The sequence below is a fragment of the Salmo salar genome, chromosome ssa01 (genome assembly GCF_905237065.1).
Source record: "Salmo salar chromosome ssa01, Ssal_v3.1, whole genome shotgun sequence".
Classification (NCBI taxonomy): domain Eukaryota; kingdom Metazoa; phylum Chordata; class Actinopteri; order Salmoniformes; family Salmonidae; genus Salmo; species Salmo salar.
In genome coordinates this window covers 173,168,409-173,194,442 of record NC_059442.1, presented here as the reverse complement: position 1 = coordinate 173,194,442, position 26,034 = coordinate 173,168,409, and the positions used below count along the sequence as shown (strand labels likewise).

General features: G+C 43.5%; 1 protein-coding gene across 3 annotated transcripts in view; it reads left to right on the top strand.

The window, feature by feature from the left end:
- LOC106572571 (ciliary neurotrophic factor receptor subunit alpha) overlaps positions 1-26,034 on the top strand; it is a 309,062-nt gene that overhangs the window by 179,669 nt on the left and 103,359 nt on the right. For all 3 annotated transcript variants that reach the window (XM_045694243.1, XM_045694246.1, XM_045694252.1), the window contains exon 3: positions 10,394-10,627. In XM_045694243.1, the coding sequence (XP_045550199.1) occupies positions 10,394-10,627 (234 nt within the window). The remainder of the gene's footprint in view (positions 1-10,393; positions 10,628-26,034) is intronic.

Sequence of the window (26,034 nt, the reverse complement as noted above, 5' to 3'; positions counted from 1 at the left end):
AAGGAGAGAAGGAAAGAGGAGGGAAAGAAGGAGAGGAGGACGTTTTGCAGCTGAAAGAGAGAGAGAGAGAGAGAGAGAGAGAACCTGTTAATCACAGTCCTCCTCACTGGAAACAAGGGATAAAATGGAGGGATTAGAACACAGGAGGTTGGTGGCACCTTAATTGGGGAGGACAGGCTCACGGCAATGGCTGGAGCAAAATATGTGGAATGGTAGGTATCACATGCATCAAACACATGGGCTCCATTCCATTTGCTCCTTTCCAGACATTATTATGAGCCCTCCTCCCCCCCTCAGCAGCCTCCTCTGGATTAGACGTGCAAAGTAATGACTTAACGCTAAATATGTTTTTAAAAGAGAGGAAGAGAGGAGATGTGAAATATGGAAGAGTGTTCCTGTCTTTCATATGCACAGCTCAGTACATGACTGTTAAACTGGCTATACTGCAGGTTTAGTGCAGCACAGACATCTGATGTTAAACCACATTTTAGGATCCGTTTGTGCTACTTATTTCTCTGGTTGAATTTTTATTTTCAGATTTAAAGGGGAGTGTGTTTAAAGGCATAAAGATCTGACACACATACTTAAACATTTGCCTTGATGAGTTGTGGAATGTCAAGCAGTAAGTACAGTACCAATCAATAGTTTGGACACACATACTCATTCAAGGGCTTTTCTGTATTTTTCCTATTTTCTACATTGTAGAATAATTAGTGAAGACATCACAACTATGAAAGAACACACATGGAATCATGTAGTAACCAAGAAAGTGGTAAACATATTTTTGATTCTTCAAAGTACCCACCCATTGCCTTCATGACAGCTTTGTACACTTTTGGCATTACCAAAATACCCAGTACTCTGGATATGCTCCTACCCTGTTCCTGTAACTACCCAGTACTCTGGATGCCATGGGCTCTCCTACCCTGTTAATGTAGCTACCCAGTACTCTGTATGCCATGGGCTCTCCTACCCTGTTCCTACCCAGTACTCTGTATGCCATGGTCTCTCCTACCCTGTAGCTACCCAGTACTCTCTATGCCATGGCCTCTCCTACCCTGTTCCTGTATCTACCCAGTACTCTGTATGCCATGGCCTCTTCTACCCTGTTCCTGCATCTACCCAGTACTCTGTATGTCATGGGCTCTCCTACCCTGTTCCTGTATCTACCCAGTACTCTGTATGCCATGGGCCCACCTACCCTGTTACTGTAGCTATCCAGTACTCTGTATGCCATGGCCTCTCCTACCCTGTTCCTGTAGCTACCCAGTACTCTGTATGCCATGGGCTCACCTACCCTGTTCCTGTAGCTATCCAGTACTCTGTATGCCATGGGCTCTCCTACCCTGTTACTGTAGCTACCCAGTACTCTGGATGCCATGGGCTCTCCTACCCTGTTCCCTGTAGCTACCCAGTACTCTGGATGCCATGGGCTCTCCTACCCTGTTCCTGTATCTACCCAGTACTCTGGATGCCATGGGCTCTCCTACCCTGTTCCCTGTAGCTACCCAGTACTCTGGATGCCATGGGCTCTCCTACCCTGTTCCTATCCAGTACTCTATATGCCATGGTCTCTCCAACCCTGTTCATGCAGCTACCCAGTACTCTGTATGCCATGGGCTCTCCTACCCTGTTCCTGTAGCTACCCAGTACTCTGTATGCCATTGTCTCTCCAACCCTGTTCCTGTAGCTACCCAGTACTCTGTATGTCATGGGCTCTCCTACCCTGTTCCTGTAGCTACCCAGTACTCTGTATGTCATGGGCTCTCCTACCCTGTTCCTGTAGCTACCCAGTACTCTGTATGTCATGGGCTCGCCTACCCTGTTCCTGTAGCTACCCAGTGCTAAATTTGGAAAACCAAGTGATATCTGCTCAGGAACTAAATGTTTCACTAAGCTGTTGACAGCCAGTCTGCACACTCTAGAAAGGAATAAAGGAGGCTACTCAAAATCCAAAAGAAATTCACTATTATTGTAGGCTAACTCTATAAGCCGCACTGCACAATCAATGCACCAACAGAATCAATGGACCAACAGAATCAATGAACCAACAGAATCAATGGACCAACAGAATCAATGAACCAACAGAATCAACGAACCAACAGAATCAACGAACCAACAGAATCAACGAACCAACAGAATCAACGAACCAACAGAATCAATGAACCAACAGAATCAATGAACCAACAGAATCAATGGACCAACAGAATCAATGAACCAACAGAATCAATGGACCAACAGAATCAATGAACCAACAGAATCAATGGACCAACAGAATCAATGGACCAACAGAATCAATGAACCAACAGCATCAATGAACGAACAGAATCAATGAACCAACAGAATCAATGAACGAACACCTATATGTGCTCTCTCAGACTCACGGATAGAAATGTTGGATCGTACATTAGCACAAGGCAACCCGTCCGTCCATCTATTTTTGTTGTTGTTGCTCTTTTGCAACCCAGTATCTCTACTTGCACAACATCATCTGCACATCAATCACTCTATCACTAATTGCTAAATTGTAATTATTTTGCCTCCATGGCCTATTTATTGCCTTACCTCCCTAATCTTACTACATTTGCACACACTTTATATATATTTTTTCTATTGTGTTATTGACTGTACATTTGTTTATTCCATGTGTAACTCTGTGTTGTTGTTTTTGTCGCACTGCTTTGCTTTATCTTGGCCAGGTCGCAGTTGTAAAAGAGAACTTGTTCTCAACTAGCTTACCTGGATAAATAAAGGACTTGTTCTCAACTAGCTTACCTGGATAAATAAAGGACTTGTTCTCAACTAGCTTACCTGGATAAATAAAGGTTAAATATATAAAATAACAAAAATACTGAATGAATAATAATACAGTCTACACTCAAAGGCCATTACTCGAGTCCAGGCTAGACCAATTATGTACCAAACACATCTTAAATCAGTATTGTTTTATTCATGTGTTTTGTCATGTGTAATATGCAGTATGGTATGTATTATATAAAGGAAAAGTCAGATTTTAATTCAGGGATTTTTTTGGGGCTTGGGCACATAAGACTATCTCTGAAACTCACTTAGACAATACCTTTGATGATACAATGGTAGCAATACAAGGTTATAACATTTATAGAAAAGATAGAAATGCCAATGGTGGAGGTTTGGCTGTTTATATTCAAAACCACATTCCTGTAAAGATTAGAGAGGATCTCATGTTAAATACTGTTGAAGTAATATGGCTACAGGTTCATCTGCCTCACCTAAAGCCCATTCTGGTGGGAAGCTGCTATAGACCACCAAGTGCTAACAGTCAGTATCTGGATAATGTTAAATACTGTTGAAGTAATATGGCTACAGGTTCATCTGCCTCACCTAAAGCCCATTCTGGTGGGAAGCTGCTATAGACCACCAAGTGCTAACAGTCAGTATCTGGATAATGTTAAATACTGTTGAAGTAATATGGCTACAGGTTCATCTGCCTCACCTAAAGCCCATTCTGGTGGGAAGCTGCTATAGACCACCAAGTGCTAACAGTCAGTATCTGGATAACGTATGAAATGCTTGATAATGTATGTGATATCAACAGAGAGGTATATTTTCTAAGTGATTTAAATATTGACTGGCTTTCATCAAGCTGCCCACTCATGAGAAAGCTTCAGACTGTAACCAGTGCCTGCAACCTGGTTCAGGTTATTAATCAACCTACCAGGGTAGTTACAAACAGCACAGGAAAGAAATCATCAACATGTATTGATCACATCTTTACTAATGCTGCAGAAATCTGCTCTAAAACGGTATCCAAATCCATCAGATGTAGTGATCACAATATAGCAGCCATATCTAGGAAAACCAACGTTCCAAAGGCTGGGCCTAATATAGTGTATAAGAGGTCATACAAGAGGTTTTGTAGTGATTCATATGTTGATGATGTAAAGATTATTTGTTGGTCCGTAATGTGTAATGAGGAGAAAACAGACGCTGCACTTGACACAATTAAAAAATCGAGTATTCCAGTTGCTAATAGGCAAGCAATGATTATGAAATTGACTGTAAAAACTGTTAAATCTCTGTGGATTTATGAGGAATTGAGAAATTGCTAGGTTGAGAGGGATGAGGCAAAAGGAATGGCAAATAAGTCTGGCTGCACAACCGATTGGGAAACATACTGCAAATTGAGAAATCATGTGACTATGATGTGACTTCTACCCCCAGACCATCAGGCTGCTGAATAGACACTACTAGCTTCTACTAGCTTCTACTAGCTTCTACCCCCAGACCATCAGTCTGCTGAATAGACACTACTAGCTTCTACTAGCTTCTACTAGCTTCTACCCCCAGACCATCAGTCTGCTGAATAGACACTACTAGCTTCTACTAGCTTCTACTAGCTTCTACCCCCAGACCATCAGTCTGCTGAATAGACACTACTAGCTTCTACTAGCTTCTACTAGCTTCTACTAGCTTCTACCCCCAGACCATCAGTCTGCTGAATAGACACTACTAGCTTCTACTAGCTTCTACTAGCTTCTACTAGCTTCTACCCCCAGACCATCAGTCTGCTGAATAGACACTACTAGCTTCTACTATTATTATGATTATTATTATTTGACCATGCTGGTCATTTATGAACATTTTAACATCTTGACCATGTTCTGTTATAATATCCACCCGGCACAGCCAGAAGAGGACTGGCCACCCCTCATAGCCTGGTTCCTCTCTAGGTTTCTTCCTAGGTTTTTGGCCTTTCTAGGGAGTTTTTCCTAGGGAGTTTTTCCTAGCCACCGTGCTTCTTTCACATGCTTTGCTTGCTGTTTGGGGTTTTAGGCTGGGTTTCTGTACAGCACTTTGAGATATCAGCTGATGTACGAAGGGCTATATAAAAATAAATTTGATTTGATTTGATTTGATACTAGCTTCCACCCCCAGACCATCAGGCTGCTGAATAGACACTACTAGCTTCTACTATCTTCTACTAGCAACTACCCCCAGACCATCAGGCTGCTGAATAGATATACTACTAGCTTCTACTAGCTTCTACCCCCAGACCATCAGACTGCTGAATAGACACTACTAGCTTCTACTAGCTTCTACTAGCTTCTACTAGCTTCTACCCCCAGACCATCAGACTGCTGAATAGACACTACTAGCTTCTACTAGCTTCTACTAGCTTCTACTAGCTTCTACCCCCAGACCACCAGGCTGCATAATAGGTACTACTACTCCCCCATTTGCCCCTCCTTCCCTGCCTTCTCTTTGATCTGCACTGTTGGCGCTAGGAGTTTAATAGGTTCGCTGTATCCTGCTATTACATTTAAGACCATGTGGATGTGACTAATAAACTCTAATTTAATCTCTAATCTCTAATAAACTGTCACCGTGATCACCTGAAGAACATAAATATTGTCACGTTTACTTTGTTTGCAGACTGTAACAACACTGAAACTTTAAAAAATACAATCATTGCTCTCTTATCTAACCTACATGCTTGTCGTCTACAAATAAATGAAACGGGTACAAGTAACAAACATTAATTGAAGTATAGTCAATGTGTTAAGAGTTGGGTCATGTCTAAATACAGTAGCCAGGGAGAGGTGAGGTGGGGATTGGGATTAGTCTAGTTAACAGCATTTCTTAATCCTGCTCCTGGGAACCCAACGGGTTACCCATTGTTTGTACTTGCCCTAGCACGAAACCAATTCAAACAAACCACTTATCATCAAGCGATGAGGATTTGAATCAGGTGTACAGTGCTAATTCAATAACAGTATGTCTTCTTCCACTGTCCCTGTCCCACACTGGTCTCAAACCAGTACACCTTCCGACACTGTCCCTGTACCATACTGGTCTCAAACCAGTATATCTTCCCCACTGTCCCTGTCCCACACTGGTCTCAAACCAGTATGTCTTCCTCACTGTCCCTGTCCCACACTGGTCTCAAACCAGTATATCATCCTCCACTGGCCCTGTCCCACACTGGGCTCAAACCAGTATATCTTCCCCACTGTCCCTGTCCCACACTGGTCTCAAACCAGTGTATCTTCTTTCCCTGTCCCACACTGGGCTCAAACCAGTATGTCTTCCTCACTGTCCCTGTCCCACACTGGTCTCAAACCAGTATATCTTCCTCACTGTCCCTGTCCCACACTGGTCTCAAACCAGTATGTCTTCCTCCACTGTCCCTGTCCCACACTGGTCTCAAACCAGTATATCTTCCTCCACTGTCCCTGTCCCACACTGGTCTCAAACCAGTATATCTTCCTCCACTGTCCCTGTCCCACACTGGTCTCAAACCAGTATATCTTCCTCCACTGTCCCTGTCCCATACTGGTCTCAAACCAGTATGTCTTCCTCCACCGTCCCTGTCCCACACTGGTCTCAAACCAGTATATCTTCCTCCACTGTCCCTGTCCCACACTGGTCTCAAACCAGTATGTCTTCCTCCACCGTCCCTGTCCCACACTAGTCTCAAACCAGTATATCTTCCTCCACTGTCCCTGTCCCACACTGGTCTCAAACCAGTATAACTATCCTCCACTGTCCCTGTCCCATACTGGTCTCAAACCAGTATGTCTTCCTCCACTGTCCCTGTGCCGCACTGGGCTCAAACCAGTGATCCTCTGTTCACAATCATTTTTTACAACAAAACATTTTTGAATCTGAAGTTCAGGCCTGTTTTTCTTTTGAAGCCAGAAGGAGGCTAGTATCAGCTACTTGTATGCCTTTACTAGACTATGGGGATATTTTATATATGAATGCTTCCGCTCAGTGTTTGAGATCAATTGACACCCTTTACCATGGAGCATTGAGATTTATTTTAAACTGCAAAGCCCTTACGCACCACTGCACTTTGTATACCAGGGTTGGCTGGCCTTCTCTAGTCACTCGTAGGCTCAGTCACTGGTATACTTTTATTTATAAAGCCATTTTGGGTTTACTACCTTTTAATTTGGGCATTTTTATTGTTCAGAAATGTGGTGGGTCGTCTCTTCGTTCGCTGGACTTTATCCTGCTAACTGTTCCAAATGTCCGAACTGAATTTGGTAAAAGGGCTTTTATTTACTCTGCGCCATCGCCTTGGAAACGCCTTACAAAATACTGTTAAACTGGAAGAACTCGTCCCGATTGGTGTTTTTAAATCATTAAGGATTTTGAGGCTGATTCCCTGACCTGTCAATGTTTCTAATTTGCTGTTTTATGATTTTGTTATACTCTTGTGAATTCTGTTTTTTTACTAGATCACCTGTAGTTATTCATGTTGTCTGTCTGTAAATGTGTAATAACTTGGTGCTGCCTACCTTGACCAGTATGCTCTTGAAAAAGTGATTTCAAATCTCAACGAGCCCTTCCCGGATAAATAAAGGTTAAATAAAATAAAATAAAAACACGTGACCAACCTCCTTGACAATGTTTGAGCCACCCAAAAGGAACCAATTGGATGGCTCCATTCATGTCTCCTCTCTCTCTCTCTCTCTCTCTTAGACCATGGTACTGAACTCCTCAACACTACTCATTCATGTCTCCTCTCTCTCTCTCTCTCTCTCTCTCTCTCTCTCTTAGACCATGGTACTGAACTCCTCCTCATCACTACTCATTCATGTCTCCCCTCTCTCTCTCTCTCTCTCTCTCTTAGACCATGGTACTGAACTCCTCCTCATCACTACTCATTCATGTCTCCCCTCTCTCTCTCTCTCTCTCTCTTAGACCATGGTACTGAACTCCTCCTCATCACTACTCATTCATGTCTCCTCTCTCTCTCTCTCTCTCTTAGACCATGGTACTGAACTCCTCCTCATCACTACTCATTCATGTCTCCTCTCTCTCTCTCTCTCTCTCTCTCTCTCTCTCTCTTAGACCATGGTACTGAACTCCTCCTCATCACTACTCATTCATGTCTCCTCTCTCTCTCTCTCTCTCTCTCTCAGACCATGGTACTGAACTCCTCCTCATCACTACTCATTCATGTCTCCTCTCTCTCTCTCTCTCTCTCTTAGACCATGGTACTGAACTCCTCCTCATCACTACTCATTCATGTCTCCTCTCTCTCTCTCTCTCTCTCTTAGACCATGGTACTGAACTCCTCCTCATCACTACTCATTCATGTCTCCTCTCTCTCTCTCTCTCTCTCTCTCTCTCTTAGACCATGGTACTGAACTCCTCCTCATCACTACTCATTCATGTCTCCTCTCTCTCTCTCTCTCTCTCTTAGACCATGGTACTGAACTCCTCCTCATCACTACTCATTCATGTCTCCTCTCTCTCTCTCTCTCTCTCTTAGACCATGGTACTGAACTCCTCCTCATCACTACTCATTCATGTCTCCTCTCTCTCTCTCTCTCTTAGACCATGGTACTGAACTCCTCCTCAACACTACTCATTCATGTCTCCTCTCTCTCTCTCTCTCTCTCAGACCATGGTACTGAACTCCTCCTCATCACTACTCATTCATGTCTCCTCTCTCTCTCTCTCTCTCTCTTAGACCATGGTACTGAACTCCTCCTCATCACTACTCATTCATGTCTCCTCTCTCTCTCTCTCTCTCTCAGACCATGGTACTTACTGTACTTGTGCTCCTCAGTCTTGCCTTCGTCGTTCTTCAGTGAGACGAGGTGGTGGCATTGGGGGGTTGCCCTCGGTCTCTTTCATCAGAGGCAGGCATCTCCAGGGGAATACTGAGGGGGGAGAGAGGGATAGATGGGAAGGAGAGAAAGGTATTTATAAAAAAGGAGCCATTGAGCCATTGAGGAGCTTAGGGGAGGATATTGACGTGGAAGCGAAAGGTGGTGTTGACCCCATACATCTCCTAGTTGAACATCTCACTGGCATCCCAGCCTTTAGACAGAGAGATACAAGGGAATGGTGGTTAGTGTGTGTCTCACTGTGTGTCACAATGTCTGTCTCACTGTCTGTCTCACTGTCTGTCTCACTGTCTGTCTCACTGTGTGTCTCACTGTCTGTCTCACTGTGTGTCTCACTGTGTGTCTCACTGTGTGTCACAATGTCTGTCTCAATGTCTGTCTCACTGTCTGTCTCACTGTGTGTCTCACTGTCTGTCTGTCTCACTGTGTGTCTCACTGTCTGTCTGTCTCACTGTCTGTCTGTCTCACTGTCTGTCTCACTGTCTGTCTGTCTCACTGTCTGTCTCACTGTCTGTTTGTCTCACTGTCTGTCTCACTGTCTGTCTGTCTCACTGTCTGTCTCACTGTCTGTCTGTCTCACTGTGTCTCACTGACTGTGGAGAAGTATAGGTTATATAGGTAGTATAGGTAGTATAGGTAGGATAGGTAGTATAGGTAGTATAGGTAGGATAGGTAGTATAGGTAGTATAGGTAGGATAGGTAGTATAGGTAGTATAGGTAGGATAGGTAGTATAGGTAGTATAGGTAGGATAGGTAGTATAGGTAGTATATAGGTAGTATATAGGTAGTATATAGGTAGGATAGGTAGTATAGGTAGTATAGGTAGGATAGGTAGTATAGGTAGTATATAGGTAGTATATAGGTAGTATATAGGTAGGATAGGTAGTATAGGTAGTATAGGTAGTATAGGTAGTATATAGGTAGTATAGGTAGTATATAGGTAGTATAGGTAGTATAGGTAGTATAGGTAGTATAGGTAGTATATAGGTAGTATATAGGTAGGATAGGTAGGATAGGTAGTATAGGTAGTATAGGTAGTATATAGGTAGTATAGGTAGTATATAGGTAGTATAGGTAGTATATAGGTAGTATATAGGTAGTATAGGTAGTATAGGTAGTATATAGTAACAGCATAGCAACAGTATAGTAACAGTGTAGTAACAGTCAGGTGGCAGTATAGTGACAGTGTAGTGACAGTATAGTAACAGTGTAGTGACAGTGTAGTGACAGTAACAGTGTAGTGACAGTAACAGTATAGTGACATTGTAGTGACAGTGTAGTGACAGTAACAGTGTAGTGACAGTGTAGTGACAGTAACAGTGTAGTGACAGTGTAGTGTAGTGGCAGTGTAGTGACAGTAACAGTGTAGTGACAGTGTAGTAATGGTGTAGTGACAGTGTAGTAACAGTGTAGTAACAGCGGAGTGACAGTGTAGTAACAGTGTAGGGACAGTGTAGTAACAGTATAGTAACGGTGTAGTGACAGTGTAGTGACAGTGTAGTGACAGTGTAGTAGTGACAGTGTAGTAACAGTGTAGTAACAGTGTAGTATCAGTGTAGTATCAGTGTAGTGACGGTATAGTGACGGTGTAGTGACAGTGTAGTGACAGTGTAGTGACAGTGTAGTGACAGTGTAGTGACAGTGTAGTAACAGTGTAGTAACAGTATAGTGACAGTGTAGTAACTGTGTAGTAACAGCGTAGTATCAGTGTAGTAACAGCGTAGTAACAGTGTAGTAACCGTACCCTGCTCCTCTCTCCTCTGTAGGAGCCAGTATTCAGTATGAGCTTATGGGAGGAGACGTCACCTTGAAGTGTGGTTCTCTGGACAGCGATGCCAGCGTGACGTGGAAGGTAAACGGGACGGACGTGAAGGCACGCCACCGGGAGGAGGGGTCTAGACTCATACTGATGGAGGTGGACCTCTCTAACAACGGACTCTACAGCTGCTTTCAGAACCCCAATGGCGAACGACGGGACCAGATCAACCTGCGCATCGGAAGTGAGTTCTAATGCCCATCATGCCCCTCTCTCTTTCTCTGCACATGGGCAGTGAGTTCTAATGCCCATCATGCCCCTCTCTCTCCCTCCCCCATGGGCAGTGAGTTCTAATGCCCATCATGCCCCTCTCTCTTTCTCTGCACATGGGCAGTGAGATCTAATGCCCATCATGCCCCTCTCTCTCCCTCCCCCCATGGGCAGTGAGTTGTAGTAATGAGATGTTCTCTCTCTGATCTCCTCTCTGACCTGTGGTTGGTCTGTGTTTATCTGTCTACTCTATGACCAGGCATCCTGGCTCTGACACACACTCACAGCAGTCTGGCGCTGTCTCACACCTGAACAGCTTGTCTGGATGCACCCAGCTGAGTATTTTCAGAGCCTCATTAATAACAATAGGTGGCATCTTCTGACACTCCCTCCCTCCCATTACCCCTGCCATTCTCCCATTACCCCTCCCTTTCTCCCTCCCTCCCTCCCTGCCATTACCCCTCCCTCCCATTATCCCTCCCTCCCATTCTCCCATTACCCCTCCCTCCCATTACCCCCCCCCCTCCCTCCCTTTCACCCTCCCTCCCTTTCAGGCCAGTGGGACTGATGGAGTATTGTGGGTTGGGTAACAGGCCAGTGAGACTGATGGAGTATTGTGGGTTGGGTAACAGGCCAGTGGGACTGATGGAGTATTGTGGGTTGGGTAACAGGCCAGTGGGACTGATGGAGTATTGTGGGTTGGGTAACAGGCCAGTGGGACTGATGGAGTATTGTGGGTTGGGTAACAGGCCAGTGAGACTGATGGAGTATTGTGGGTGGTGTAACAGGCCAGTGAGACTGATGGAGTATTGTGGGTTGTGTAACAGGCCAGTGGGACTGATGGAGTATTGTGGGTGGTGTAACAGGCCAGTGAGACTGATGGAGTATTGTGGGTTGTGTAACAGGCCAGTGAGACTGATGGAGTATTGTGGGTGGTGTAACAGGCCAGTGGGACTGATGGAGTATTGTGTAACAGGCCAGTGAGTGTCACTGTGTGATGTCATAGTGTTATTGTCTTAGCCTGCATTACAAGAGGAACCCTATTCCCTATGTAGTGCACTACGTTTGACCAGGGCCCAAAAGGAGTGATGCTGAGGGCCCATAGAGTTCTAGTCAAAAGCAGTGCACTCTGTAGGGAATAGGGTGCATCCTTAGTATTGCAGCATTGCTAACCATCTCTTCTCCTGGTCACCAGTTAGTGTGAATCTGTAGAGCTGTTTGGACTGTAGACAAGGCATTGTTAGAGCTGCAATCTGACTTTGTTGCCTTACAAAAGACCCTGGTTTGTTTAAAACTTATAATTAATGTGGGCAAGACTAAATGCATGTTGTACTCTAATCCTCACAAATAAAAACAATTAATCAGATGGACTACTTACTCTTTGAATGGTTCAGATGATCTGGTTAAGAAGCTGAGATTTAAAGTAGGTTTATTTGATAGAAATACTGTAGATTATATCTCTCCTAAAACAGCAGGAAGCAGATTGTACAGTTAACTTTCCTGTCAGTTCTTGATACACATATTTAACCCCTTATTTCTGTTGGCACTAAACTACCTCCATACTTCCATTCATTTGTATGGGTTACCTTCAGATGAAGGTTTAATATCTATATATATCTCCATACTTCCATTAATTTGTACGGGTTACCTTCAGATGAAGATTTAATATCTATATATTTCTCCAGTTTTAGCTTCTAATTTTTAAAATGAATCTATCCAGAAATAAGTCTCTCACTGTTGCCTCCTGCTATCGACCCCCCCTCAGCTCCCAGCTGTGCCCTGGACACCATATGTGAATTGATTGCCCCCCATCTGTCTTCAGTGTTCTTTCTGCTAGGTGACCTAAACTGGGATATGCTTAACACCCCGGCCGCCCTGCAGTCTAAGCTAGATGCCCTCAATCTCACACAAATTATCAAGGAACCCACCAGGTACAACCCTAAATCCGTAAACATGGGCACCCACATAGATATTATCCTGACCAACTTGCCCTTCAAATACACCTCTGCTGTTTTCAACCAGGATCTAAGTGATCACTGCCTCATTGCCTGCATCATTTATGGGTCCGCGGTCAAACGACCACCCCTCATCACTGTCAAACACTCCCTAAAACACTTCAGTGAGCAGGCCTTTCTAATCAACCTGGCCCGGGTATCCTGGAAGGATATTGACCTCATCCCATCAGTGGAGGATGCCTGGTTGTTCTTTAAAAGTAATTTCCTCACCATCTTAACCTGTTGGGGGTAGGGGGCAGTATTGACACGGCCGGATAAAAAACGTACCCGATTTAATCTGGTTACTACTCCTGCCCAGTAACTAGAATATGCATATAATTATTGGCTTTGGATAGAAAACACCCTAAAGTTTCTAAAACTGTTTGAATGGTGTCTGTGAGTATAACAGAACTCATATGGCAGGCCAAAACCTGAGAAGATTTCAAGCAGGAAGTGGCCTGTCTGAGAAGTAGTGTTTCATCTTGGCTCTTTTTATTGAAGACTGAGGATCTTTGCTGTAACGTGACACTTCCTACGGCTCCCATAGGCTCTCAGAGCCCGGGAAAAAGCTGAATGATATCGAGGCAGCCCCAGGCTGAAACACATTTACGCTTTTGGCAAGTGGCCGATCAGAGGAGAATGGGCTGAGGCGCGTGCACGAGTCGACCCCGTGCTTTATTTTCTTTCGTCTGTTTACCTAAATGCAGCTTCCCAGTCGGAATATTAATTTTAAACCAACATTTGTTATTGAAGTAGAAGTCCTGGGAGTGCATTCTGACGAAGAACACCAAAGGTAATAACATTTTTCTTATAGTAAATCTGACTTTGGTGAGTGCTAAACTTGTCCGATTTCAAAAAGGCTTTACAGCGAAAGCAAAACATTAGATTATGTCAGCAGAGTACCCAGCCAGAAATAATCAGACACCCATTTTTCAAGCTAGCATATAATGTCACAAAAAACAAAACCACAGCTAAATGCAGCACTAACCTTTGATGATCTTCATCAGATGACAACCCTAGGACATTATGTTATACAATACATGCATGTTTTGTTCAATCAAGTTCATATTTATATCAAAAAACAGCTTTTCACATTAGCATGTGACGTTCAGAACTAGCATTCCCACCGAACACTTCCGGTGAATTTACTAAATTACTCACGATAAACGTTCACAAAAAACATAACAATTATTTTAAGAATTATAGATACAGAACTCCTCTATGCACTCGCTATGTCCGATTTTAAAATAGCTTTTTGGTGAAAGCACATTTTGCAATATTCTGAGTACATAGCCCAGGCATCACAGGGCTAGCTATTTAGACACCCAGCAAGTTTAGCCTTCACCAAACTCCGATTTACTATTAGAAAAGTTTGATTACCTTTGGTGTTCTTCGTCAGAATGCACTCCCAGGACTGCTACTTCAATAACAAATGTTGGTTTGGTTCAAAATAATCCATTGTTATTTCCAAATAGCGGCGTTTTGTTCGTGCGTTCAAGACACTATCCAAGGGTGACGAAGGGTCATGTGCACGACGCATTTCGTGACAAAAAAATTCTAAATATTCCATTACCGTACTTCGAAGCATGTCAACCGCTGTTTAAAATCTATTTTTATGCCATTTTTCTCGTAAAAAAACGATAATATTCCGACCGGGAGTGGTGGTTTTCGTTCAAAGATAAGACATGGAGTCGACTCGTGCACAAGCCTGAGTCTCACAGTACTGTGACCAGCCACTATCCAAACGCGCTAATGTTTTTCAGCCAGAGCCTGCAAAGCCACGATTCAGCTTTTTGCCGCCTTCTGAGAGCCCATGGGAGCCGTAGGAAGTGACAGCAGAGATCCCCTGTATTGGATAGAGATAATCAAGAAGGCCAAGAAATTGTCAGACAGGGCGCTTCCTGCATGGAATCTTCTCAGGTTTTGGCCTGCCATATGAGTTCTGTTATATTCACAGACACCATTCAAACAGTTTTAGAAACTTTGGAGTGTTTTCTATCCAAAGCTAATAATTATATGCATATTCTAGTTTCTGGGCAGGAGTAATAATCAGATTAAATCGGGTACGTTTTTTATCCGGCCGTGAAAATACTGCCCCCTAGCCATAACAGGTTAACAAACCTCCAAACAAGCTTCAATGCCATACAACACTCCTTCCGTGGCCTCCAACTGCTCTTAAATGCTAGTAAAACTAAATGTATGCTCTTCAACCGATCGCTGCCTGCACCCGCCCGACTAGCATCACTACTCTGGACGGTTCTGACTTACAATATGTGGACATCTACAAATACCTAGGTGTCTGGTTAGACTGTAAACTCTCCTTCCAGACTCATATTAAGCATCTCCAATCCAAAATTAAATCTAGAATCGGCTTCCTATTTCGCAAAAAAAGTCTCTTTCACTCACGCAGCCAAACATACCTTCGTAAAACTGACTATCCTACTGATCCTCAACTTCGACGATGCCATTTACAAAATAGCCTCCAACACTCTACTCGGCAAACTGGATGCAGTCTATCACAGTGGCATCCGTTTTGTCACCAAAGCCCCATATACTACCCACAACTGTGACCTGTATGCTCTCGTTGGTTGGTCCTCGCTACATATTCGTCGCCAAACCCACTGGCTACAGGTTATCTACAAGACCCTGCTAGGTAAAGCTCCGCCTTATCTCAGCTCACTGGTAACCATAACAACACCCACCCGTAGCACGCGCTCCAGCAGGTATATCTCACTGGTCATCCCCAAAGCCAACACCTACTATGGCCGCCTTTCCTTCCAGTTCTCTGCTGCCAATGACTAGATCAAATTGGAAAAATCGCTGAAGTTGGATACTTATATTTTCCTCACTAACTTTAAGCATCAGCTATCTGAGCAGCTAACCGATCGCTGCAGCTGTACATAGCCCATCTGTAAATAGCCCACCCAATCTACCTACCTCATCCCCATATTGTTTTTATTTACTTTTTTGCGCTTTTGCACACCAGTATTTCCACTTGCACATCATCATCTGCTCATCTATCACTCCAGTGTTAATTGGCTAAATTGTAATTACTTCGCTACTATGGCCTATTTATTGCCTTACCTCCTTACTCCATTTGCACACACTATATAGATGTTTCTATTGTGTGATCGACTGTACGTTTGTTAATTCCATGTGTAACTCTGTGTTGTTTGTGTCGCACTGCTTTGCTTTATCTTGGCCAGGTCGCAGTTGTAAATGAGAACTTGTTCTCAACTGGCATTCCTGGTTAAATAAAGGTGAAATAAAATAAAAATGTGTATGGGTTACCATCAGATGAAGGTTTAATATCTATATATATATCTCCGTTCTTCCATTGTATGGGTTACCTTCAGCTGAGTCCCGTGACAGTTATCCGGGTCGTAGAGCAAAACGGAGAACACCATCGTGTGGGGTCTTATTAGTTTGGACTCTACAGATGTTTTTGTGAAAAGACCAATTTTCGGGATGTCTCCTGGTCTGACAAACAGCGCTGTAGCTTTGCAACTTTCCATTGTAAATGCGGAAGGACGACATAGGTGGATTAAACTGCTTAAACTGACAGATTGTGATGGGATTTAAAAATATATGTTACTTAGATTTGCGCACGAGTGCGTCGGACTCTTAACACTTTATTACTCCCTTTGTGTTTACGAAGCTCTGCTGCAAAGCTTCCGATTCACCTAAAAGCTGTTTTTATTGTCTTGTTTTACTTTTTAAGTCACTGTTGAAGCATAAAAACATTAGTAGTGCACTATTAATGGAGTGCCATTTGTAATGTTGTCTGTGTATCTGTGATTGTGAAGGTTTGTATTTCCTGATGTCTAGCTGGATGTTATGCTATCACTAAACAATGTGATCAAAGCAGAACTTTTCATTTCTCTGGAAACAAATAGTCAGTAAACACTCACTACATCTACCTAGTGCTGTGTTCACATACTCAAACATGCCTTTCTCTACTCCTACCTTTCTCTACTCCTACCTTTCTCTACTCCTACCTTTCTCTACTCCTACCTTTCTCTACTCCTACCTTTCTCTACTCCTACCTTTCTCTACTCCTACCTTTCTCTACTCCTACCTTTCTCTACTCCTACCTTTCTCTACTCTTACCTTTCTTTACTCTTTCCTATCTGTCAAAAGCTTTAATATTGCAGACATAAATTACCTTCCTTTAAACTAGCTGACATTAACAGCCTTCTTTTAAACACTACATTACCACTCTATGCACTATGTAGGGAATAGCATGTTATTTGGGACTCAAACTGCTGAAACTTTGAATTCTACAGCTTCAGCTCAGAACAAATCAGCCCAAACCAACTGGTTACAGGATCAACAGGGGAATAGAACCACAAAATGTAACAACAACATTAAAGTTTTAAGGCTGTCCTCTGAGATGCTGCTCACACAATAGACAGATATGGAGAAGAAATGAGATGAGGAGGGGAGAAGATGTGGGGGAAGAGATGGAGCAGAAAAGATAGAGGGGAGGAGAGGAGGAGATGTGGAGGTGGAGAGAGAGAGACGAGAGAGATAGATAGATGAGAGACAGAGAGAGATATAGATAGATAGATAGATAGATAGATAGATAGATAGATAGATAGATAGATAGATAGATAGATAGATAGATAGATAGATAGATAGATAGATAGATAGAAAGAGAGATGAGAGAGAGACAAAAAGAGAGAGAGAGAAATAGAGATGTACAGTACACTCTTAGAAAAAAAGGTTTCTTCAGCTGTCCCCAAAGGAGAACCCCTTTTGGGTTCCAGGTAGAACCCTTTTGGGTTCCATTGTATGACCCTCTGTAGGATTGATTCCACATGAGGCCCAAAATGATTCTACCTGGAACCAAAAGGGTTTTTCAAAGGGTTCTCCTATGGGGACAGCCGAAGAACATTCTAGATAGCACCTTCTTCTCTAAGAGTGTAGTATGAGGTTACTGGGGTCAGCTGTAAATACTCCACTGGGTGGGTCTGGGTCAGAGCAGAGAGAGAGATCATGACATAAGTGGTGTGGCTAAGAGGCTGATTAATGTAGCATGGTCTCTATTCCACAGAAAGGGAGAGACTGTCACAACCTGCGTCAGAGCTACGCTGAACCATGAGGAGGGGAAGGAGGGATGACCGGAGGGAGGGAGGGAGGCTAGGGAGTGAGGGAGGGAGGTTAGGGAGTGAGGGAGGGAGGCTAGGGAGTGAGGGAGGGAGGTTAGGGAGTGAGGGAGGGAGGTTAGGGAGGGAGGGAGGGAGGTTAGGGAGGGAGGGAGGTTAGGGAGGGAGGGAGGGAGGGAGAATTCTGTTCATTGACTAAAGTTTAGCGTTCAACACCATAGTGCCCTCAAAGCTAATCACTAAGCTAAGGACCCTGGGACTAAACACCTCCCTCTGCAACTGGATCCTGGACTTCCTGACGTTCCGCCCCCAGGTGGTGAGGGTAGGCAGCAACACATCCGCCACTCTGATCCTCAACACAGAGACCCCTCAGGGGTGCATGCTCAGTCCCCTCCTGTTCTCCCTGTTCACTCATGACTGCGTGGAACGACTCCAACACCATCGTTAAGTTTGCTGATGACACAACGGTGGTAGGCCTGATTACCGACAGCGATGAGATGGCCAATAGGGAGGAGGTCAGAGACCTGGCAGTGTGGTGCCAGGACAACAACCTGTTCACATTGACAGGGCTGTAGTGGAGCGGGTCGAGAGCTTCAAGTTCCTTGGTGTCCACATCACCAACAAACTATCATGGTCCAAACACACCGAGACAGTTGTGAAGAAGGTACGACAACGCCTATTCCCCCTCAGGAGAGGGAAAATATTTGGCATGTGGCCCCAGATCCTTAAAGATTTCTACAACTGCACCATCGAGAGCATCCTGACGAGTTGCATCACCGCCTGGTATGGCAACTTCTCAGCATCTGACCGCAAGGCACTACAGAGGGTAGTGCTACGGCCCAGTACATCACTGGGGCCATGCTTCCTGCCATCCAGGACCTCTATACTAAGCGGGTTTTATAGGAAGGCCCAAAAAATTGTCAAAGACTCCAGTCATAGATTGTTATCTCCCTTACAAGGGCATGTAAGTAAGCATTTCACAGTAAGGTCTACACATCTTGTATTCGGCGCATGTGACAAATAACATTTGATTTGAAGAAAGACAGGGAGGGAAGAAACGGAGAAGAGGATCATTTCTAGAAAGAAAACAGCTCATGTAAAATTTACTTCAAAAGTAGAATTGTTGGTCATTTTAGCTAACCCTTTTCCTAACCTTAACCTAATTCTCCTAACCTACATTATATGTTCTCCTAACTGCTACGAAAGTAAATTGACGTAGAAAAAGCTGTATGAATTGAGGCTGTATGAATTGAGTCTGTGTGAATTGAGGCTGTATGAATTGAGGCTGTGTGAATTGAGGCTGTATGAATTGAGGCTGTATGAATTGAGGCTGTATGAATTGAGGCTGTATGAATTGAGGCTGTATGAATTGAGGCTGTATGCATTGAGGCTGTATGAATTGAGGCTGTATGCATTGAGCCTGTATGAATTGAGGCTGTATGAATTGAGGCTGTATGAATTGAGGCTGTGTGAATTGAGGCTGTATGAATTGAGGCTGTGTGAATTGAGGCTGTGTGAATTGAGCCTGTGTGAATTGAGGCTGTGTGAATTGAGGCTGTGTGATTTGAGGCTGTATGAATTGAGGCTGTATGAATTGAGGCTGTATGAATTGAGCCTGTGTGAATTGAGGCTGTGTGAATTGAGGCTGTGTGATTTGAGGCTGTATGAATTGAGGCTGTATGAATTGAGGCTGTGTGAATTGAGCCTGTGTGAATTGAGGCTGTGTGAATTGAGGCTGTGTGATTTGAGGCTGTATGAATTGAGGCTGTATGAATTGAGGCTGTGTGAATTGAGGCTGTATGAATTGAGGGCAATACGTTATGCAACGCAAAATTAGGAATGTGTTCCTAATTAGACAAAAATACATTCTGTACATTCAAAAGTACATTCAAAACCGGAAACGAGGGAGGAAGAGAGGGAGGGAGGACAGTGAAGAGAGAGAGAGGGAGGAGAGGAAGAGAGGGAAGAAGAGGGAGGAGAGGGAAGAGAGGGAAGGAGAGGGAGGGAAGAGGGGGATGAGAGGGTAAAGAGGGAAGAAGAGGGAGGAAGAAAGGGAGAAGAGTGAAGAAGAGGGTGGAGAGAGAGGGAGGAGAGGGAGGGAAGAGAGGGAAGAAGAGGGAAGAAGAGGGAGGAGAAGGAGGAGAGAGAGGGACGAAGATGGAGGAGAGGGAGGGACGAGGGGGCGGAGAGGGAGGGAAGAAGAGGGAGGAAGAAAGGGAGGAGAGGGAGGGAAGAGAGAAAGGAGAGGGAGGGAAGAGAGAAAGGAGAGGGAGGGAAGAGAGAAAGGAGAGGGAGGGAAGAGAGGGAGGAGAGGGAGGGAAGAGAGGAAGGAGAGGGAGGAGAGATAGAGAGGAGAGGGAGGGAAGAGAGGGAGGAGTGGGAGGAGAGGTAGGAGAGGGAGGGAAGAGAGGTAGGAGAGGGAGGGAAGAGAGGTAGGAGAGGGAGGAGAGATAGAGAGGAGAGGGAGGAGAGGGAGGGAGGAGAGGGAGGGAATAGAGGGAGGGAATAGAGGGAGGGAAGAGGGGGAGGAAGAGCGGGTGGGAGGGAGGAGTACTGTGTCATTGGAGAATAATGAAGGTTTTCTTCCGTTATAATTTGTTTTTATCTATGGTCACGTTAAATACTGTAACACTTCAAAAACCCTCTCACAGCAATAGCACTCAGATGTTCTTCTCCCCAACAAATATCTGAGGTGTGACTTTGTAACTTTACCGACACAGCTGACTAAACACAGATCAGGCTAAAAATATATCACATTATTTCTGTCTGCTACGGTTCAGGAAGTGCTCAAATATTCTATCAGAGCATCTCTGAATGTGAATTCATCATTTCACCTCTGATGACTTCCGTGTTGACAGAAAATATTGTGTGTGTGTGTGTGAATGCATGTGTCCATGTGTGCATCAAATCAGGTTGTATTTGTCACATGCACACAATACAACGGGGGTAGACCGCACAGTGAAATGCTGAATACAACAGGTGTAGTAGACCTCACAGTGAAATGCTGAATACAACAGGTGTAGTATAGCTCACAGTGAAATGCTGAATACAACAGGTGTAGTAGACCTTACAGTGAAATGCTGAATACAACAGGTGTAGTAGACCTCACAGTGAAATGCTGAATACAACAGGTGTAGTAGACCTCACAGTGAAATGCTGAATACAACAGGTGTAGTAGACCTCACAGTGAAATGCTGAATACAACAGGTGTAGTAGACCTTACAGTGAAATGCTGAATACAACAGGTGTAGTAGACCTTACAGTGAAATGCTGAATACAACAGGTGTAGTAGACCTCACAGTGAAATGTTGAATACAACAGGTGTAGTAGACCTTACAGTGAAATGCTGAATACAACAAGTGTAGACCTAACAGTGAAATGCTGAATACAACAGGTGTAGTAGACCTCACAGTGAAATGCTGAATACAACAGGTGTAGTAGACCTTACAGTGAAATGTTGAATACAACAGGTGTAGTAGACCTTACAGTGAAATGCTGAATACAACAAGTGTAGACCTCACAGTGAAATGCTGAATACAACAGGTGTAGTAGACCTTACAGTGAAATGCTGAATACAACAGGTGTAGTAGACCTTACAGTGAAATGCTGAATACAACAGGTGTAGTAGACCTCACAGTGAAATGCTGAATACAACAGGTGTAGTAGACCTTACAGTGAAATGCTGAATACAACAGGTGTAGTAGACCTTACAGTGAAATGCTGAATACAACAGGTGTAGTAGACCTTACAGTGAAATGCTGAATACAACAGGTGTAGTAGACCTCACAGTGAAATGCTGAATACAACAGGTGTAGTAGACCTTACAGTGAAATGCTGAATACTACAGGTGTACTAGACCTCACAGTGAAATGCTGAATACAACAGGTGTAGTAGACCTTACAGTGAAATGCTGAATACAACAGGTGTAGTAGACCTCACAGTGAAATTCTTACTTACGAGCCCCTAACCAACAATGCAGTTACAAAGAAGACGGATAAGAATAAGAGATAAAAGTAACAGGTATTTAAAGAGGAGCAGTAAAAAATGTGGATGAAGCTGTAGAGATATCTTACTGCTCTGTGTGGATATAGCTGTAGAGATATCTTACTGCTGTGTGGATATAGCTGTAGAGATATCTTACTGATCTGTGTGGATATAACTGTAGAGATATCTAACTGCTCTGTGTGGATATAGCTGTAGAGATATCTAACTGCTCTGTGTGGATATAGCTGTAGAGATATCTAACTGCTCTGTGTGGATATAGCTGTAGAGATATCTAACTGCTCTGTGTGGATGAAGCTGTAGAGATATCTAACTGCTCTGTGTGGATGAAGCTGTAGAGATATCTAACTGCTCTGTGTGGATGAAGCTGTAGAGATATCTAACTGCTCTGTGTGGATATAGCTGTAGAGATATCTAACTGCTCTGTGTGGATGAAGCTGTAGAGATATCTAACTGCTCTGTGTGGATATAGCTGTAGAGATATCTAACTGCTGAGTGTGGATATAGCTGTAGAGATATCTAACTGCTCTGTGTGGATATAGCTGTAGAGATATCTAACTGCTCTGTGTGGATGAAGCTGTAGAGATATCTTACTGCTCTGTGTGGATATAGCTGTAGAGATATCTAACTGCTCTGTGTAGATATAGCTGTAGAGATATCTTACTGCTGAGTGGATATAGCTGTAGAGATATCTAACTGATCTGTGTGGATATAGCTGTAGAGATATCTAACTGCTCTGTGTGGATGAAGCTGTAGAGATATCTAACTGCTCTGTGTGGATGAAGCTGTAGAGATATCTTACTGCTGAGTGTGGATATAGCTGTAGAGATATCTTACTGATCTGTGTGGATATAGCTGTAGAGATATCTTACTGCTCTGTGTGGATGAAGCTGTAGAGATATCTTACTGCTGAGTGTGGATATAGCTGTAGAGATATCTTACTGATCTGTGTGGATATAGCTGTAGAGATATCTAACTGCTCTGTGTGGATGAAGCTGTAGAGATATCTTACTGCTGAGTGGATATAGCTGTAGATATATCTTACTGCTCTGTGTGGATATAGCTGTAGAGATATCTTACTGCTCTGTGTGGATATAGCTGTAGAGATATCTTACTGCTCTGTGTGGATATAGCTGTAGAGATATCTTACTGATCTGTGTGGATATAGCTGTAGAGATATCTTACTGCTGTGTGGATATAGCTGTAGAGATATCTAACTGCTCTGTGTGGATGAAGCTGTAGAGATATCTTACTGCTGAGTGGATATATCTGTAGATATATCTTACTGCTCTGTGTGGATATAGCTGTAGAGATATCTTACTGCTCTGTGTGGATATAGCTGTAGAGATATCTTACTGCTCTGTGTGGATATAGCTATAGAGATATCTTACTGATCTGTGTGGATATAGCTGTAGAGATATCTTACTGCTGTGTGGATATAGCTGTAGAGATATCTGAGAGACAAGGCAAGAAGGGCCTTCTATTCCATCAAAAGGAACATAAAATTTGACATACCAATTAGGATCTGGCAAAAATACTTCCTACAGAGAGACGAACCTGGAGAAGAGTCCCTAAGCAAGCTGGTCCTGGGGCTCTGTTCACAAACACAAACAGACCCCACAGAGCCCCAGGACAGCAAACAATTAGACCCAACCAATTCATGAGAAAACAAAAAGATAATTACTTGACACATTGGAAAGAATTAACAAAAAAACAGAGCAAACTGGAATGCTATTTGGCCCTAAAGAGAGTACACAGTGGCAAAATACCTGACCACTGTGACTGACCCAAACTTAAGGAAAGCTTTGGCTAGGTACAGCCTCAGTGAGCATAGCCTTGCTATTGAGAAAGGCTGCCGTAGGCAGACCTGGCTCTCAAGACAAGACAGGCTTTGGGCACTCTGCCCACTAAATGAGGTGGAAACTGAGCTGCACTTCCTAATCTCCTGCCAAATGTATGACCATATTAGAGACACATATTTCCCTCAGATTACACAGATCCACAAAGAATTTGAAAACAAATCCAATTTTGATAAACTCCCATATCTACTGGGTGAAATACCACAGTGTTCCATCACAGCAGCAAGATGTGTGACCTGTTGCCACAAGAAAAGGTCAACCAGTGAAGAACAAACACCATTGTAAATACAACCCATATTTATGTTTATTTATTTTCTCTTTTGTACTTTAACCATTTGCACATCGTTACAACACTGCATAAAGACATAATATGACATTTGTAATGTCTATTGTTTTTGAACTTCTGTGAGTGTAATGTTTACTGTTCATTTTTATTGTTTATTTCACTTTAGTTTATAATCTACTTCACTTGCTTTGGCAATGTTAACATATGTTTCCCATGACAATACAGAACAATGGTAACATATGTTAACAATGGTAATAAAGCCCATTGAATTGAATTGAATTGAGATATCTTACTGTTGAGTGTGGATGAAGCTGTAGAGATATCTAACTGCTCTGTGTAGATATAGCTGTAGAGATATCTAACTACTCTGTGTGGATATAGCTGTAGAGATATCTAACTGCTCTGTGTGGATATAGCTGTAGAGATATCTAACTGCTGTGTGTGGATATAGCTGTAGAGATATCTTACTGCTGTGTGGATATAGCTGTAGAGATATCTAACTACTCTGTGTGGATATAGCTGTAGAGATATCTAACTACTCTGTGTGGATATAGCTGTAGAGATATCTTACTGCTGAGTGTGGAAATAGCTGTAGAGATATCTTACTGCTGAGTGTGGATATAGCTGTAGAGATATCTTACTGCTGAGTGTGGATGAAGCTGTAGAGATATCTAACTGCTGTGTGTGGATATAGCTGTAGAGATATCTAACTGCTCTGTGTGGATATAGCTGTAGAGATATCTAACTGCTGAGTGTGGATGAAGCTGTCTGAATCTATAGCCAGTGGTGAAGTGGAGGGTAAACCACCTGGGGGCGGAACGTCAGGAAGTCCAGGATCCAGTTGCAGAGGGAGGTGTTTAGTCCAAGGGTCCTTAGCTTAGTGATGAGCTTTGTGGGCACTATGGTGTTGAATGCTGAGCTGTAGTCAAGGAATAGCATTCTCACATAGGTGTTCCTTTGGTCGAGGTGGGAAAGGGAAGTGTGGAGTGCAATAGAGATTGCATCATCTTTGGATCTGTTGGGGCGGTATGCAAATTGGAGTGGGTTTAGGGTTTCTTGGATAATGGTGTTGATGTGAGCCATGACCAGCCTTTCAAAGCAAGTCATGGCTACAGACGTGAGTGCAACAGGGCGGTAGTCATTTAGGCAGGTTACCTTCACTTTCTTTGGCACAGGGACTATGGTTGGCTTGAAACATTACAGACTCATTCAGGGAGACGTAGAAAATGTCAGTGAAGATGCTTGCCAGTTGGTCAGCGCATGCTCAGAGTACACGTTCTGGTAATCCGTCTGGCCCCGCAGCCTTGTGAATGTTAACCTAACTCAGATCGGCTACAGAGAGCGTGATCACCCAGTCATCCGGAACATCTGATGCTCTCATGCATGTTTCAGTGTTATTTGCCTCGAAGCAAGCATAGATGTAATTTAGCTCGTCTGGTAGGCTTGTGTAACTGGGCAGCTCTCGGCTGTGCTTCCCTTCATAGTCTTGAATAGTTTGCAGGCCCTGCCATATCCGACGAGTGTCAGAGTAGGTGTAGTATGATTCAATCTTAGTCCTGTATTTATTCTTTGCCTGTTTGATGGTTCGTCGGTGGGCATAGCGGGATTTCTTATAAGCTTCCTGGTTAGAGTCCCGCTCCTTGAAAGCAGCAGCTCTAGCCTTTAGCTCAGTGTGGATGTTGCCTGTAATCCTTGGCTTCTGGTTGGGGTATGTACGTACAGTCACTGTGGGGACAATGTCCTCGATGGGTATAATCCTCAATGCCATCGGAAGAATCCCTGAACGTGTTCCAGTCTGTGATAGCAAAACAGTCCTGTAGTTTAGCATCTGCTTCATCTGACCATTTCAATGGTGCTTCCTGCTTTAGTTTTTGAAATTTAAGCAGGAATCAGGAGGATAGAATTATGGTCAGATTTGCCAAATGGAGGGCGAGGGAGAGCTTTGTATGGATCTCTGTGTGTGGAGTAAAGGTGGTCTAGAGTTTTTTTCCTCTGGTTGCACATTTAACATGCTGATAGAAATGAGGTAAAACGGATTTAAGTTTCCATGCATTAAACTCCCTGGAAGTAAATAGACAGCCATGAAGAATATAGATGGAAACTCTCTTGGTAAATAGTATGGTCTACAATTT